This window comes from Endocarpon pusillum (assembly GCF_000464535.1).
Source record: "Endocarpon pusillum Z07020 unplaced genomic scaffold scaffold1533, whole genome shotgun sequence".
NCBI classification, from domain to species: Eukaryota; Fungi; Ascomycota; class Eurotiomycetes; order Verrucariales; family Verrucariaceae; genus Endocarpon; species Endocarpon pusillum.
The window spans coordinates 91,577-107,152 of record NW_006916030.1 but is presented as its reverse complement, the minus strand read 5'-3'; the positions used below and the strand labels follow the sequence as shown (position 1 = coordinate 107,152).

The window sequence follows — 15,576 nt, the reverse complement described above, 5'->3', positions numbered from 1 at the left end:
TATACTTGATTGAATCTATCGAACTCAGTCACGACAGCATAAGATGTTTAAAAAAGCAAGAGGCGCGGATATGATATGACAATTCAGAATCCTCGCATCCAGAGAGAGAGACAAAGGGCATGATCCGAACAGTAACTAATAGTTACAATCTGCAAACGCGAGAGATGGGATAAGATGCACGTACGTACATACATGCGCGCCATCACTCACCTCCAGGCCAGACCCAGTCGAACTGTGTGATTGCGGACTGATAGTTCGTTATATCAGTAACTACAGGGAACAGCCCAGTCAGTGATGGAACGTACAGTACATACTACACTTGTCTTACGGATCAGTCAGTGGCAGAGTATGCGTTCTGGTTAGAGCCAGCCCCATCTTGGGACTAGTCAGGGATACAGGTGAAAAAGAGGATGGGAAAGTTCATGTACAATGGTTTTCTTCTTTGGCACAAATGACCAAGGGGGAGTAAGTAGTGCGTTCGGACCTTGTATCATCTGAACTGACCCCTTCCCATTCCCGCCACGCAACATCCACCCACTCTTCTCATCTACGCCTTGTCCAATTCCGCCAGGATCTTCTCACCCTTGGCACGCGCCGAGTCAAAGTCCCCGACCATGTAGAAAGCGCCTTCGGGCAGATCATCACCCTCACCGTTCATGATCTTCTGGAATGACTTGATGGTCTCCTTCAGGTCGACCAGCTTGCCCTCGATACCAGTAAAGACCTGAGCGACAGTGAACGGTTGCGAGAGGAATCTTTGTAGCTTTCGGGCACGCTCGACGGTGAGCTTGTCGGCTTCTGACAACTCGTCCATACCCAAGATAGCAATGATATCCTGCAGCGACTTGTATTCTTGCAACATCTGTTGAACACGAGTGGCGGTATCGTAATGTTCTTGTCCGACCACGCGGGGATCCAACATGCGAGATTTAGAGTCGAGTGGATCGACGGCAGGGTAAATACCTAGTTCGGAAATACCACGGGACAGCACAGTGGTGGCGTCCAAATGGGCAAAGGTAGTGGCAGGGGCGGGATCGGTCAAATCGTCAGCAGGTACGTAGACGGCTTGCACGGATGTAATGGAGCCCTTCTGTGTGGTTGTGATACGTTCCTGCATCAGACCCATGTCGACGGCGAGTGTTGGTTGGTAACCGACAGCGGATGGAATACGACCAAGCAAGGCAGACACCTCAGAACCAGCCTGGGTGAATCGGAAAATGTTGTCAATGAAGAGCAGCACTGTAATCCATCATCAGCAATCTCGCATATGGCAGCTGAGCCAGCGTCTTTACCGTCCTGTCCTTCCTCGTCACGGAAGTACTCCGCAACCGTTAGACCGGTCAAGGCAACACGAGCACGCGCGCCTGGTGGTTCGTTCATCTGACCAAACACCAGTGCGACCTTAGACTCGCCATCGAGCTGGATAACGGACGTTTCTTGCATTTCGTGGTAGAGATCGTTACCCTCACGTGTTCGCTCGCCGACGCCGGTGAAGACTGAGTAACCACCATGAGCTTTGGCGATGTTGTTCTGCTGAGGTCAGTATTTCGACTTCATAATGGAATCGCTGAGCGCCCACGATGAGTTCCTGGATAAACACAGTCTTGCCAACCCCAGCACCACCGAAGAGACCAATCTTTCCACCACGAGCGTACGGCGCCAGCAGATCGACGACTTTGATACCAGTTACAAGCACTTCGGCACTGGTGGATTGTTCTACGAATGATGGGGCTTCGGCGTGGATTGGATTCATCTTGCTTGCTTTGATTGGCCCTCGCTCGTCAATTGGGTCACCAGTCACGTTCATGATGCGACCAAGAGTGCCAGGTCCGACAGGAATCTTGATGGGAGCTCCAGTATCGACTGCTTTGTGGCCACGGACAAGGCCTTCGGTACCTGAAAGACCGTAATGTCAGCTTCTGCAATCCTTGTCTGGGGGACACAACAGGCTTACCATCCATAGCAATACATCGGACGACATTCTCACCCAAATGTTGCTAGAATGATAACTCAGAACTGATCTTTCTTGCTAATGGTTGTAAATCGTACCGACACCTCCAGAATAAGCTTGTTTCCACCGTTGTCGGTTTCTAGCGCATTCAGAATCTCCGGTAGCTGTTCGGTGTCGAATTTGACTGCAAGAGCTGAATTAGTCTCCAATATCACCAAACCGAGCATTGTTGGAGCTTCCAGCAGTTCGTTGTAGCCCGATTGAACAATATGAGGGATTTCCGTACCATCCACAACAGCTCCAATGACCTGATGGATCTTTCCATTCTTCGCTGCGTCGGTGGTAGCCAATCGTGCACCTAATGCTGGGAGGGTGTGCTTTCGGAGAGGTTCGAACGCGCGTCGGGAGTTGATGGCAGGGCGGGCAAAAGCAGACCTGCCCAAGGTCCGAGCAAGGCCACTGTAGTAATGAGAGAGCAGTCAGCATTCGCGCAAGAGACCCAATGAAGCTGCCGAGACCATTGTGGTGGGAGACCTTACCTTTTGAACATGATTAAAGATTGAAAAGAGAGTGTTGCTGGGGTGGTAGAATGGAGAGGGTTGTGATATTTAGAGGGAGCTCGGAAGGAGAAAGTTGAGGTCTGCGGTCGGAAAGAAGCTATGTACGGAGTACCCCAGCCTGCCGCTTCTGATTGGTTGACGCAGCCACTGGTCAGTTCCCTACCCGAAGCAACAGCAACAGCAACAGCAACAGCAGCAGCGACACCATTGCAACAACGGCATGCCTATGCTGCTTTGGCAGCTCTACATGCTTACCTGACTATACTTGACTTGCTATGCCTGTCTGGTACTGCCAGTCCCCATAGAGACGATATCCAACAGATCTGTTGAGCTGCAGATGAAGATCGAGTTGACACTTGCACTGACCCTTACCACTATCCCAAGTAACTAGATCTTGAAAACAGTCCTCGAATTCAGGCACAAAGACGACTGTAGGTTCTTGACTCTGTACAAGCGTCCCTCACCAATCTTGCGAGGGCGGGGCCAGCCTTGGAGTATTGATATCAATCAATTAGCTGTACTTGCTGCCATTGGTCTTTCCCTGTGGTATTGGAGCAGACATCAAGTCCCAGTTGATCATGTCGTAGGTGTGCTAGCTATGAACTAGGACATCAGATCATGCGTGATCCCTAATGCCCCTTTGCCGTGCATTCAGGGCAGTGCCTCTGTTTCTTCCGGTCAGCACAGATAAATGCTCCGTTGATGCTCTCCGGAATAGTTAGGCTGTCGATGAGAAAATCGTAGCTCTCACCATTCAGGTTTCTCCGCTCCCCGCGGACCCTGGGGAACCTTCTGCTCTTCTGTCGACCTGGTAAAAGATCTCGAGAGCAGATTTCATTTGCCTGTCTGGATTTCGTGAGCCACTTTCACAAACGAGGGTGTAGTGATTGTGAACGTGATAGTATATAGAAGAGTTCGGTATTCACGACCAAAGGGATGAGATGCTTGTTCAAAGGTATTATTGGAAACAGCAATGGCAGCAGCAGCTTTGGCACAAGCTCGGCAGCTAAGGCAGAGCCAGCGGGTACAAGATCCTGTATCGCTGGAGCTGCTAACAAAATGCCTTTGCCCTTTCCTTCCCACCCAGCCAATGATGGTTTGTTGTAATCTATGTTCACGCTTTTCTTTCCGCCTTGCTCTGTACATAACCTTTTCCACTGTAGCCCTCGCTGCTGATACCATAGATGGGGTTGGATCTCTCTTTCTGTAGAGTAACGGTATGGTCAGTCATTATAGACAATAGCCGGACAAACCTTTTACAGCTTTGGTTGGATCGTACCTTCAAGTATTCATTCGTAGCCTCCTGCCATTCCTTAGTCATCGTTCGTGGTGGTGGTCTAGAGAAAGAGTGGCCGATCACGAATATAACAATGGAGACAGCAACACCGATACCCGTATAGAGGAAGACTCTACCCCATTCTCCTGGAGGAGTCTCGGCGCGCGGACCATGAGGACCGAATGCAATCCACCAAGCTAGAACAGGGCACATATTAGCTGGGAGCTCGACGACGTCCATCGCACAAAACGGCATTGTAGGATACGTATTGCAGGTGCAGTACCACCGGTACAGTAGGATATGACAGCATGATACCTCTTTTTCCTGTCTTGGTTTACATACCGGCCTTCTTCTCCTGTATAGTCATTTCATGCCAATCAACCTTCATCCGATCTCTCAGTTGCATCCATAACGCCGCCTGATCTTGTGGTGGCATCGCTTCCCATCTCTTCTCGATGCCGGCCAATGTAGGATTTGCGATTGCGTGAGCTGCTCGAGATTGGTTGTTTGTGCTGGAAGGGGTGGCGGCGTACTGGCGCTGCTGACTAGATTCAAAAACTGCGGCAGCTGAGCGAGCAGTGACATGGAACGGTCGTGTTATATTTGCTGTTCTTCGAGGAGCGGATAGGTAAGCAGAGCTGCTCGAGGTCTGTTGTCCGACTCTAGGGAGAGAGCGGAGAAGCATCTTTGTAGCAACAGAAGCGAGGCAATCGGTCAGTTATGATCTTAAGCTGCCCGGCCCAGCTTTGAGCCTTCTTGGTGGGTTACTGCAGCTTTTGGCGGCGTATTGAGAGAATGTGCATTGGTTTTGTGAGGGTGCAACTGGTCGTGAGGTCTTTGCTCATTGATCGGCAAGCTCAAGCCGACCTATGATTGGTGGGATCACAACTAACACCAAATGAACTGGACCCGTCCTTAGCATGTAAAAGTTGTTCGAACTAATCTATCGTACTGTCGTCTACGGAGTACTTGATCAACAAGCTGATAGGCCGCATACCACTTCAGGCGATTCAAAGAAGCTTCGTAGAAGAGAGCGACCAGTAGAAGAAAATGCTGCTAGCAATTGAAATACAAAATGATCAAAGTCTTATCAGCGAGTCTTTGATTGGCAACAGCCAACCAACACAGAACCGCGCGCTCCATGGTTGTACCGGGAATGGTCATGATAGAGGGACGGCTCATCTGAGTCTTGAAAGCTCATCCCGGTATCTGCAATTTCTTGCCTTTCTTGGGAATCCGTGACAGCCATGGCGTCTTGCTACACCTTGCTTGGCGACTTTGTCCCCATTGACCACCTTGAGTGATCGGACTATGCAGATGCCTTGCCCTTGCTTGCTTCTTTTAGAAGAGGCTCCCATTCTAGCTCGCCCGGTTCACTGGCTTGCCATGTCATACTAATTCCACTGAGCGAATTCTTCAAGGTTTCGCGTGAGCTGGCATAGGTCATGCGAGCCTGCCCAAGATTAGTGACCGGTTGCATGTCTATATCCTGAGGGGATAATAGACTTACTTTGACGGAAGTATTATCCTGATCGATATAAGTAATGAAGGTTATTTTTGTTCTGCTCTCTGTCAGTCCAGGACTGTCATCCGATCTGGAAATTGTTCGAACCTGTGTCCTTCACCCCCAGCGAGATCAAATGCCACATCATAGACGGCGTAAGACGGCCTGCTCTTTCCATTCTTCTCCTGGGCATTTTGCAGCTTCTCTCTGAAGACGTTGTAGTCGGTTTCTTTGCTGATTTCGTCCACAACAATCTCCTTCTGATCGTCCGAGATTTTGTAAATTATGTATTTTATGCCATTGTTGCCCAGTTTCAGATCATTGAATGCCTTGATGCAGTCAGGATGGACCGTGAGTCTGGAAAGAGTCAATTTCTGACGCGCAAAGATATCCGAGATGTGGTCAAGGCCGACGCATCAGCAACGAGGGGACAATGAGAGACGTACCCGGAAACAGGCTACAAGTGAAGTATGTTAGCTATTTATAATGTGAGAAACAGAGGAAGCACACACCATGATCACAGGATACAACTGCAGTACACAGTAGTGGTGTAAATGTAGTACTCTGCTGACAGGTCAAAAGCGCCCCAAACCCGATTATTGTGGTGGGAAGGAATCTGTGACAAGACGGTTTTAGGAGAGCAGACAGCACACCTTTATCTGAAAGCCCGGGAATTATGAGAGGCGTTCAGGTAAAGATGACGCAAGTATTGACAGAGGACAATTGCGCGTCGAGTTCAGGCGCAACTTATAACGCTTAGATACAGAGGGCAATCGGGAGGGGCTGATTATTTGTGGCCGATTTTGGTTGTCAAGTACTATTGGTTCCACGTACGGAGTACTGGTAGTACTACTTGAGTTAGTAACTAATAATGGTGCCAAGACCTGCCTTTGCACTGCTACTTAGCAGGAAGAGGGCCTCTGAAAGCTCTGTCTAAATTACCATCAATGTGTGCTTAGTCTAGGCCTAACCATGATATGACTTAGTTTGCATAGAAATACTGAATCAAGACATCTCAAATACATCGAAATTCTGTCATTTTGGACGTCATTTTGGGAAATTATGGTCTTCTGATCGTCTTTTGACGGTCCTTGTAATGGCTAAACATTGGTAAATTCAAGCAAGTACGGAGTACAGTCCAAGTTGCGAGCAGCAACGGTAAGATATCTGTCAAGCTGTATGAGTATCTATTGGTGAGTTTTTCTAGTTTTGATCTGTCTTATTCGCCTGTGTTGGTTGGTCAGTTGCCATTGCAATATCGCAGCATATTTCGTGGTGCGGTATGGCCTATTTGGTACGTATATCTATATCTACTCTCAACTCCTTAGCAGATAGAACAACATGCTTTCCACACACTTTAGGGGGCGGGTCGTTAATATCATATGTATGGCTGAACAAATCATGGTTCTCGGACTTTTATCACATTTGGACTTGGTCGAGCAATGGTTCCACACAGAAAGCTATGCCATTGATCTTAGATCCCTCAGTCTATTTACTGTTGGCCTTGTAGACCAAATTTTGCCTCATGCGAGACCTTTTCAGTTCCAACACCACCTTTTCTGTCAGCTGTTGAGTAGACTCCCTTTTCGACAATATCTGTGGAAGTATTTGCTTCGGCTGAAATGCCATATCATCAGGCTTGCCTGCCCAAATGTGTTGCAGCCAATCAGGTTTGTTCACCCCGTCTACATTGACTTGCTCTAGGAAAGAGCGTAGACCTCCGACGTTTGCAGGAAAGAGATGCGCTGATGACCCAAACAGAAGGGATGCTTGGATGAAGTTCATGACCAGCTCAGCCCAGCCAAGAACTTCAGTCACTCTTAAGCTCGCCGGAGGTTGACGAAACTCTATAGTGCCCTTGTCCCCAAAAACACTCAAGAAATTCCAACAAAAGTCATTGCTATTGAGTCCTTGAATCAGACGGAACAGCTCAACTTCATCATTTGCTTTCCGAATGGCTTCGACAGATTGAAGTCGATTTTTGCCCTGTCGCCTCAAATAAGGGCTACAAAGCCAGTTGCTTACCGCGAATCCATTTCCTCTCCGGTGGTCAGGCATCAAAGCTTCGAAAGCTTCTTCGAAGTGAATTATGGTCGACGCAATATGCTTAAGATCTGCTAAGTTAAAGTTCGGTGTCATGGAAACGTGGATATGAGTACTGCATCTGTCGTCGCCAAGAATTCTATAATGCTTGTCCAGATACCCCCAAGTCTCGATGACATGGGACCGCCATGCTGATCGCGGAAAGACATCCAGAATTGGTGATCTCATTTCTATTCCCCCTAGATTGTCATGTCAGCTGGGGTTTGGGGTTTTATCTGGTACCTAGAGCGCCTTACAAGGTGATTTGTCTCTCCAGTTAGTGCTCTCATACACCATAGACCATTTTGTGTTGTCGTCTGGATCATTAGGAGCCAGTAAAGTACTGGTCATTCGAGGATGCCGTCGGCTAACATACGCATTGTAGTTGGCTGCGAGAACCTCAGCAAAATGATCCAGCCTTAGTCTATTATGGTCCGGTTTTCGAGCAGCGAGGAGGAATTCTGTCTCAATTCCAAGCCGAAGATGGCGAAATCCAGGTTGAGAAGGTGTTATTGAATTTCCTTGGGAAGGTCCTTTTGAAGATCCGGCACCTGTGGAAGCCTCAATAGCTCTCGCAGACGCAGCGGCTGGCTCTGTCATATGTGTCGGAACCCTACAATGCAGGGCAGGCTCTTCTATTGCACGTTGAGAACGTCTTGGAAGAGTTCCGTCCACTATTTCGCTTCCTCCTGATCGTGGAGGATTCTCCTCTGGCGAAGATAGTCTCCGCCGTTGACGCCGTCTGAACCGTTCCAGAGATCCAGTATCCGAATCACCAGAATTTTGATCACTGTTGCCTGCCATTGATCCCGTCTGTCTAGACAATCACAGAGGAGAGAAAATCCAGTCACGAAATTGTAGTGCCTAGTTCAGAAAGACAGATCAAACCAACTGCAGAAATACATATATTGGAAATTCAATCATAGTTATGAATTACCAACTCCATCAGAAACAAGTGGTCTTGGAATTGAATAAATCGAGTAGCAGGATACATCCCGCATCTCTGGTGACCACCACTGCTCCATGAAATTATTTGCTTTTCTTCTTAGCGCTGCTCTCCTTCTGAAACGACCGTGTCTTTTGACACCAGGTGGTAGAGAGATGTTCAAACATTGTAACACACCCAGCAGTGAGTCGGGCAACTGGTTTCGGCTCGGCAAAAAATCGATGTTGAATACCACCTTTACTGGTTAGTCGCCTGGCAGTTGATGCTGTGAAAGTTTCAGTGATTATTATTAGCAGGACCGTCGAAACGAAACTTGTTGAACAATCGTGCCGTTGAAACTGTCCTAACTAGTCTTCTCGTTCGACGCAAGGGTCCTTGGCAATGTTTGGGTCTAACTACTTACCACGTTGAATCAATCCAGACCATGATACGGAGTACCTTAGCGACAAAACACACATGTCTAATATAGTGTTGTTGTCAAGTAACCGACGGGTAGACCCCTGTGTGTGATACCTGTGGTCAATCCTAGCGTCTCGTTCGTGCTATTATAGGTTTATGCTACATATGATACAGGACGCCCGAGGCATGCTTTTCTAATGTCGTAGGAAGACAAAGCTGGAAATGATGGAGGGGAGAGTGGAGCTGGATCAACGTACAAGAAGAAATCGAGATCCGGGGTATGCAATTAGAAACGCTGAAATGCAGGACAGAAGGTAGGATCCTAGAACATGCCGCCGCCCATACCGCCCATACCACCACCCATACCTCCACCAGGCATTGCGGGGCTCTTCTCTTCTGGCGCCTCCACAACTGCAACCTCTGTTGTGCCGAGTAGTGACGCAACACCGCTGGCGTCGACTAGAGCTGTACGGACGACCTTGAACGGATCCACGATACCAGAAGCAAGCATATCCACATATTCGCTCTTCGAGCTGTCGTAACCCTTATTGAAGTCCGCCCCAAAATCATCCATCAGCTTGCCAACAATTACACTGCCTTCCATGCCAGCGTTTTCGACAATTGTTTTGGCAGGACGAGTGATGGCGCTCTTGATGATGCTTACACCAAGCTGCTGGTCGAAATTGCTGGGCTTGACTTGGGTAAGGCCGTTAGCAGCGGCTTTCAGCAATGCTGTCCCACCGCCAGGAAGGATTCCTTCCTCTACAGCGGCACGCGTAGCGTTAAGGGCGTCCACCACTCGGTCCTTCTTCTCACTGACTTCGATCTCAGATGCTCCTCCAACCTTGATGACAGCAACACCACCGGAGAGTTTGGCAAGTCGTTCCTGGAGCTTCTCTTTCTCGTATTCCGACGTAGAGGGATCTGACATGACGCCACGGATCTGTTCACATCTTTGTGCAATAGCATCCTTGCTTCCTTCTCCGTTCAAAATAATTGTGTCCTCCTTAGTGATGGTGATCGAACCAGTTGACCCGAGCATATCCGGAGTAGCTTTCTCAAGCTTGATCTCAAGCTCGTCAGTGAAAACGGTGGCGTTCGTCAGAATTCCAATGTCACCAAGTATGCTCTTTCGATTATCTCCAAAGCCCGGCGCTTTAACTGCAGCAACTTGAAGCTGGCCACGAAGCTTGTTCAAGATGCAAACGGCCAAAGCTTCTCCATCGATGTCTTCGGCAATGATCACAAGCGGGCGTCGTAGCTGGGTCGAGGCTTCAAGGGCGGGGATAATGTCTTGAACGGCGGAGATCTTCTTTTCGGAGAGGAGTATAAGGGGCTTTTCGAATTCGATCTTTTGTGCCTTGGTATCTGTAATGAAGTAGGGTGATGTAAAGCCTCGGTCAAACCGCATTCCTTCCGTGACATCAAGCTCGTCCTCCAACGTCTTTCCTTCTTTGACCGTAATTACACCCTCTTTGCCAACCTTCTCCATTGCATTAGAGATCAGCTTGCCAACGTGAGTATCACCATTGGCCGAGATGGTTGCTACTTGTGCAATCTCCTCCCCTGTTGTGATATCACGTTTGTTGGCCCTAAGGAATGTAACAACGGCGTCGACTGCAGCCTGAATTCCTCTGCGGAGGTCCATCGGATTGCAGCCAGCAGCAACGTTCTTGACGGTCTCAGAAAATATTGCTCTAGCGAGGACTGTGGCAGTAGTTGTACCATCACCGGCGACTTCGTTGGTTTTCGACGCAACATCTTGTAGCAAGCGAGCTCCAAGATTTTCAAACTTATCCTGCAGCGAAATAGCTTTCGCGACAGTTACGCCATCTAACGACAGCCGCGTCAGTATCTCTTCTCCACCCAGTGGAATACTTGAAATTACCTTTTGTGATTTTTGGTGAGCCATAGCTGGACTCGATCAATACGTTCCTGCCTTTAGGGCCAAGTGTGGTTGAGACAGCCTTTGCTAAAGTATCCACACCCTTGAGCAAAGCTGCTCGACCTTCGACACCAAACTTAAGCTCCTGGTGGCCATCAGCACATGCTCGTCTTCAAGAACGACGTTGAATCTAGCAGAGATATGAAGGATAGGAAGCTGTTGGAGGTGATGGACTGACACTCACCTTGTGCGCAAATCGCAGTTGCTGTAGGTTGCGTCCTGTTCGTAGTTTGGAGAAAGATGTTGGCGCAGTGGAGGCACGGGTTACTGAAGAAAGTGCTCGCTGCATCTTGTCGGTGAGGTTGCAAATGAAGAGGACACAAGAGAGAACGAAGAAAGCAAGATGATAAAAGCTGCTAAGAACCAAGGATTGAATGGCTGATTGGATGTAATGGAGGATTGAGTGTCGATCAAACTTTTTTTTGAAGTCGAGCTAGTGGGAGCTTTGGATGTTGCTAGAATCTCCCCATCCCGGATGTCGATCGTCCACCCTCACCAGCCCCTTCGCTTGCTCCCCTGTTCTACAAGTATCTGAGCATAATTAATCTGAGCAACCCAAAATTTGAGAAAAGCTACATCCCAGGCACAGATAAATCATCAAGGCAAGTTCACACGAGCAGCTGTATATGATTCCTGGGTAAGGGAACCATTGTCTCACCAGAACAAAATCTCAAGCCGTGATGGGTGAACAATTTGTGTATGCTGACTACCTAACTAGCTGCTTCCTCTCTATGCAGAAGAGTAGCTAAGCAAGCATAGATCTTCTGTCTCGGTCGCTTTCATGTCATGACTTTCCTAGGAATCCTCCTATTCCATTGAAGTATGGGTAGGTTCCGACCTTGGAGCTTGGAATGAGATGACCACTGGAATTCAAGAAGAAAAGATATGAAGAAGCACGAGTCTTGGTAGACAACGCTTTGCAGTCCAGGTTTTTCGAGTCGTTAAATATGACTTCTGCTTTTGTGACGGTCTAGTTGAAGCTTTGAATTTGGGCACTGATCGTTTTGGAGCTCAAGTTCGACCTGATGGCTATTTAGTGTTACAACATCTAATTTTGGAATGAAGACTTACCATGCTGAGTAAACAAGTGCGAGAATTCCTCATCGTCTTCATCTGACGGAAGCATAGCTCCAACCTGGCGCATGTCGTGCTCGATGTCACCTCCTATGTTGCTGAAATCAACGCCAACATGGTGGTAAATGTCAGCTTGATTAGCGAACGGTCCTTGACTGGCTGTTGGTGCATGACTGAAAGAGCTTTGGGTGCTAAGACCTGGCCGCATGGACGAAGTCAAGGAGCTAACTGAGTCATTCCGGTTTGTTGAGAACGATGTCATCCTAGAGGGTGGCAGGTAGTTTGAGATGGGCATCCCTGCATAATTGTGCTGGGGGCTTTGGTATTGCTGCATTGCGACCCCATAGTATGGAGTATGTATACCAACACTGCCGCCGGACTGAGGAGTGTTGTGGTAAGAGGGCATATTCTATATTTAGTCAGTTTCTTCAGCCGCCCTGAAGAGGCCTTTCGGGAGCAAATACCATCACATGAGAGGGGGTAGCAGGAGATGCTGGCACACGGGAACGGGGCGAGACTTCACCATCAGACTTGCGCTTCAAGTTCTCTGCCTCGTTCTCTACCACTGCCTCATTGACGCCATTTTCAGCTTCGTCCTTGGGGCCTTCCTTATCGTCATTAACGTTGTCACCACCAGAACTTTCCTCGTCGTCTGAAACCTGCTCCAGTTTGGAGTAATCTGGCCTAACGCCACGAGTTCGAGTTGCGGGCCCAGGAGTCTCGATGGATTCTTTGATTGTGCCTCCTGGGACAGGTGGGCTGTTCATGAGTGTGTCTTCCTGGTCTTCCTCGGCCGTTTCGTTCTCGTCCTCTTTCGACTCCTGAGACGTCTTCTTCGGCGCTTGCTTGGGCTTCGGTTGACGTTGCTGCTTTTTCTTCTTCCTGCCAGACGCACCATACTCGTCATCACTAGTGTCGGCAATGTCCATGTTCTCGGGCTGAGAATCAGAGTCACTATCCATGCCAGATCGCCGGCTACGTTTCTTGGCGACACTTGGCTTGGCCTTCGGAGTGGTGACCACAGTAGACGAGGTTGTCGGGGTCTCTGGCATAGACTTGCGACGAGCACCACCCGAGGTGGCATAGATCTTCGACGGGACGACAGTTGTACCACGCTTCAACGGAGGGGGTACGGGCAGATTGTTGTCGATCATCTTCTGCCGGAGCTTGGACAGGTGTTGAACAATCGCGCCATCAGAGAACTTGTCTCCCATGAGCTTGGCAACATTTTCCCACGGAATACGTAAGCCAGCTTCGTTGCATGCATACTGCATACACAACACCAACTGCTTGTCAAGATCGTCTGCATAATGGCGTCAGATCATATGGCACTGGTAAGATCGGCTGAACATACCTGACCAACGTACCAAGGTACGCTTGCTACCGTCTTTCTTGTTACCAGGCATGTTGGCTGGGAATAAAATGCTTCAGTCGACGAAGGATTGCGACTGCCGTACATTCAGTTAGTGGAAGAAGCCTAGATATGGTGGTGCGTTGTGAGAATGAGAAGTCCGTTTTTCGGTTTGATGCGGGTAGGGTAATGTGGAGCAGTGAATTCGGTGAAGACTAGGAATCGACATCAAACACATGGAAACCGTCATGTGTAAGATGCCATGTGGCTTGAGTGGCAGACAGTGACCCGCTTGAAACCTGGGCCTCGATAGGTCTGCGGTGCCAGACCGTGTTATCCCAGCTGCTACCTTGGTTTGAGATGGCAACGATGTCCAGTTCCGGCTTCCAAGTCTCACCGAGATGGTGAAGCTGGTACGAGTGATGCCCGAGAGAGCTCGAGGCTTTTGCACGAGTGTTGGGCAGAGAATATAAGCAAAATTCATACCTTGTATGGTCGCGTGTTTTGGACTGGCAAGTGAGAGCAAAGTAAGGGAGGGTTGATTCTTTTAAGCAAGCACTATCCAAAGACGTGTCAGGAGAAGCCAAGCTAATTGAAGAAAGTCAACATCGATCATAAAAAGTAGGTTGGGTGGAGGGTGGGAGGTTGTAGGGTGGAAATTGGAGGATCTAGTACCGGTAGTGAAGAGAAATATATGTACCTCAGGTTGGGGAGTACCGAGCTTCAGCACATTGCTTGGCCCGGCACAGGAGACTGTAAGGCACTGGCAAGCAGAGAGAATTCACTTGGGATGAATAGGGGATATTGTGACCGTTGGATTGGACAGTGGGAGATGTTTTTCTAGCAAGGCGTGGCGAATATCACAACGCGGATTCTGTTTGGCACGTTATGATTGGTTGGGAAAGGTGGACACATGGTGGTCACCAGCAATGCGCAGGAGGTGATCAGGTGATCAGATGGTCAGGTAATACCCTCAACACCCTTAATACTCTTCTTGTGTATGCCTACGCTTATGCTTCTTTATAGCAATGTTCCTATGTCGTTGCCCTACTCCTCTCTTTGCATGCCTTGCAGGGCACCTCAAGTCCCCAGCAACAGCCGTCTGGGTTAAGTGCTCATAAGCTCCACAAAGCAGATACTACTCGTCCAGCACTCGCGTCTAAGCAGATCCCGGGCGTCAATCTGCTATAACGACGGTCTCTCTTTCTGGCACCCTCTCCATCTTTGATTCCTCTCTTGGTGTACCTTGCACGGGGGCTGAGGCAGCTGGTAGCATGTATGGAAACGACCGTGGTACTAATAGATCCTCCTGGCTGGGCTCTCTTGTCTCCGAAGCGCAATGTGCGAACATCTCTGCAGAGCAGAACTCGTCAAAGTCAAAAGTGCTTTCGTCGGTCTGCGTCAATTCAAAGTGACTGTCTTGGGAAATGGGAATAGAGGTGTTCCTCTTCAAAGAAGGGCCGTTCTCTGGTGCAAAATCTCTCTCCTCCATGTTGAAGTCCTTCAGAGGTTCTGGCATCAGTTTTGCAGTTGAAACGGCCTCTTCCTGCTTCTTTTCTGTAATCTTGTCCAATTTCCGCTGTTTCGAACGTGGTTTAGGAGTATCATTTTTCGATTTGCTCTTGGTCACTTTGGACGTTCTGCGAGGTGCAGGCTTGGGGTCTGGGCCGCCGTTTGGACTGATACCCTTGCCCTTCAGCAGTCGCTCGTACCGTTTGGCCCTAGATGGGACTTAGCTCACGAAAGCATAGCCTTGAGATGACTTCTTACGCTGCTCCTTTACTGACGACGCCACATTCTTGAGCAACTTCAACGAAATCAACCTAGCCGTTGTCAGTCCTGATACTTGGTGGACGGAGGATATTGGAGGATACCTTTCCGTTGCAGGCATGCTTGACGCAGCTCAACAAGAAGTTCAACTGGTCCTCTGAACTTGCTCGTGACATGATTTCCGCTCTATTGAATCGATGTTGTCAGAGATGGATGACAGGTTTCTTGGACTTGCCACAGGTTCGTTTCCAACGTCGCAAGATGATTAAAACAGATGAAGAGCAGGTTTGTCACCTTAATAATGTCAGCAGTAACTAAACAGCGACTTTGGCCACAATTCTCTGTCGGATGCATGTCTGTACTTCTTTCTTTTCGGTCAGGCACTGTCATTCTCTTCAAAGCAGGACTTTGGCCGCTTGCATCAAAGGATGGCAAAGTCCTCACCAACCGGCAAAAGCATGAACGAGTTGTCTGTCAATGAAGCATATAGCAAGCTCCCGACACTCTCCCGGTTGCAGGAGAAGCCCAGTAAGTGGATCTATGTACAAATTTGAGTAGACAATATCAAAATCAATCCTCGCATAGGAAGAAGTGTTTCTAGGGAGACCTCTTGAGCAAGCACGAAAGGGCAAGCAAAGATATCAACCTTCAATAACGCTTTCTCGTCCATGGTTCGTTTCTTACCTATGCTGATACACTTCTCCATCTCCAAGCTCTG

At 48.7% G+C, this 15,576-nt stretch overlaps 6 protein-coding genes across 6 annotated transcripts; all 6 read right to left on the bottom strand.

The window, feature by feature from the left end:
- Positions 1–547: 547 nt before the first annotated feature.
- Positions 548–2,501, bottom strand: EPUS_03827 (ATP synthase subunit beta; the record flags this gene model as incomplete). Its single annotated transcript, XM_007802133.1, has 6 exons — positions 548–1,239; positions 1,293–1,530; positions 1,580–1,896; positions 1,955–1,997; positions 2,050–2,410; positions 2,491–2,501. 6 exons carry the CDS (start codon positions 2,499–2,501, stop codon positions 548–550), a joined length of 1,662 nt encoding a protein of 553 aa, XP_007800324.1.
- A 1,124-nt stretch (positions 2,502–3,625) lies between these two features.
- On the bottom strand, positions 3,626–4,472 carry EPUS_03826 (uncharacterized protein; the record flags this gene model as incomplete). The annotated part of the gene is made up of 3 exons (XM_007802132.1): positions 3,626–3,715; positions 3,791–3,984; positions 4,130–4,472. 3 exons carry the CDS (start codon positions 4,470–4,472, stop codon positions 3,626–3,628), a joined length of 627 nt encoding a protein of 208 aa, XP_007800323.1.
- A 624-nt stretch (positions 4,473–5,096) lies between these two features.
- EPUS_03825 (uncharacterized protein) lies at positions 5,097–5,806 on the bottom strand (the record flags this gene model as incomplete). The annotated part of the gene is made up of 5 exons (XM_007802131.1): positions 5,097–5,240; positions 5,298–5,349; positions 5,400–5,648; positions 5,738–5,748; positions 5,804–5,806. 5 exons carry the CDS (start codon positions 5,804–5,806, stop codon positions 5,097–5,099), a joined length of 459 nt encoding a protein of 152 aa, XP_007800322.1.
- Positions 5,807–9,040: 3,234 nt separating this feature from the next.
- On the bottom strand, positions 9,041–10,952 carry EPUS_03823 (Heat shock protein 60; the record flags this gene model as incomplete). The annotated part of the gene is made up of 3 exons (XM_007802130.1): positions 9,041–10,551; positions 10,607–10,748; positions 10,848–10,952. The coding sequence occupies 3 exons, from the start codon at positions 10,950–10,952 to the stop codon at positions 9,041–9,043; spliced, it is 1,758 nt and encodes a 585-aa protein (XP_007800321.1).
- A 722-nt stretch (positions 10,953–11,674) lies between these two features.
- On the bottom strand, positions 11,675–13,143 carry EPUS_03822 (uncharacterized protein; the record flags this gene model as incomplete). The annotated part of the gene is made up of 4 exons (XM_007802129.1): positions 11,675–11,685; positions 11,735–12,146; positions 12,202–13,040; positions 13,092–13,143. The coding sequence occupies 4 exons, from the start codon at positions 13,141–13,143 to the stop codon at positions 11,675–11,677; spliced, it is 1,314 nt and encodes a 437-aa protein (XP_007800320.1).
- Positions 13,144–14,265: 1,122 nt separating this feature from the next.
- On the bottom strand, positions 14,266–15,034 carry EPUS_03821 (uncharacterized protein; the record flags this gene model as incomplete). Its single annotated transcript, XM_007802128.1, has 3 exons — positions 14,266–14,809; positions 14,859–14,911; positions 14,963–15,034. 3 exons carry the CDS (start codon positions 15,032–15,034, stop codon positions 14,266–14,268), a joined length of 669 nt encoding a protein of 222 aa, XP_007800319.1.
- Positions 15,035–15,576: the final 542 nt, after the last annotated feature.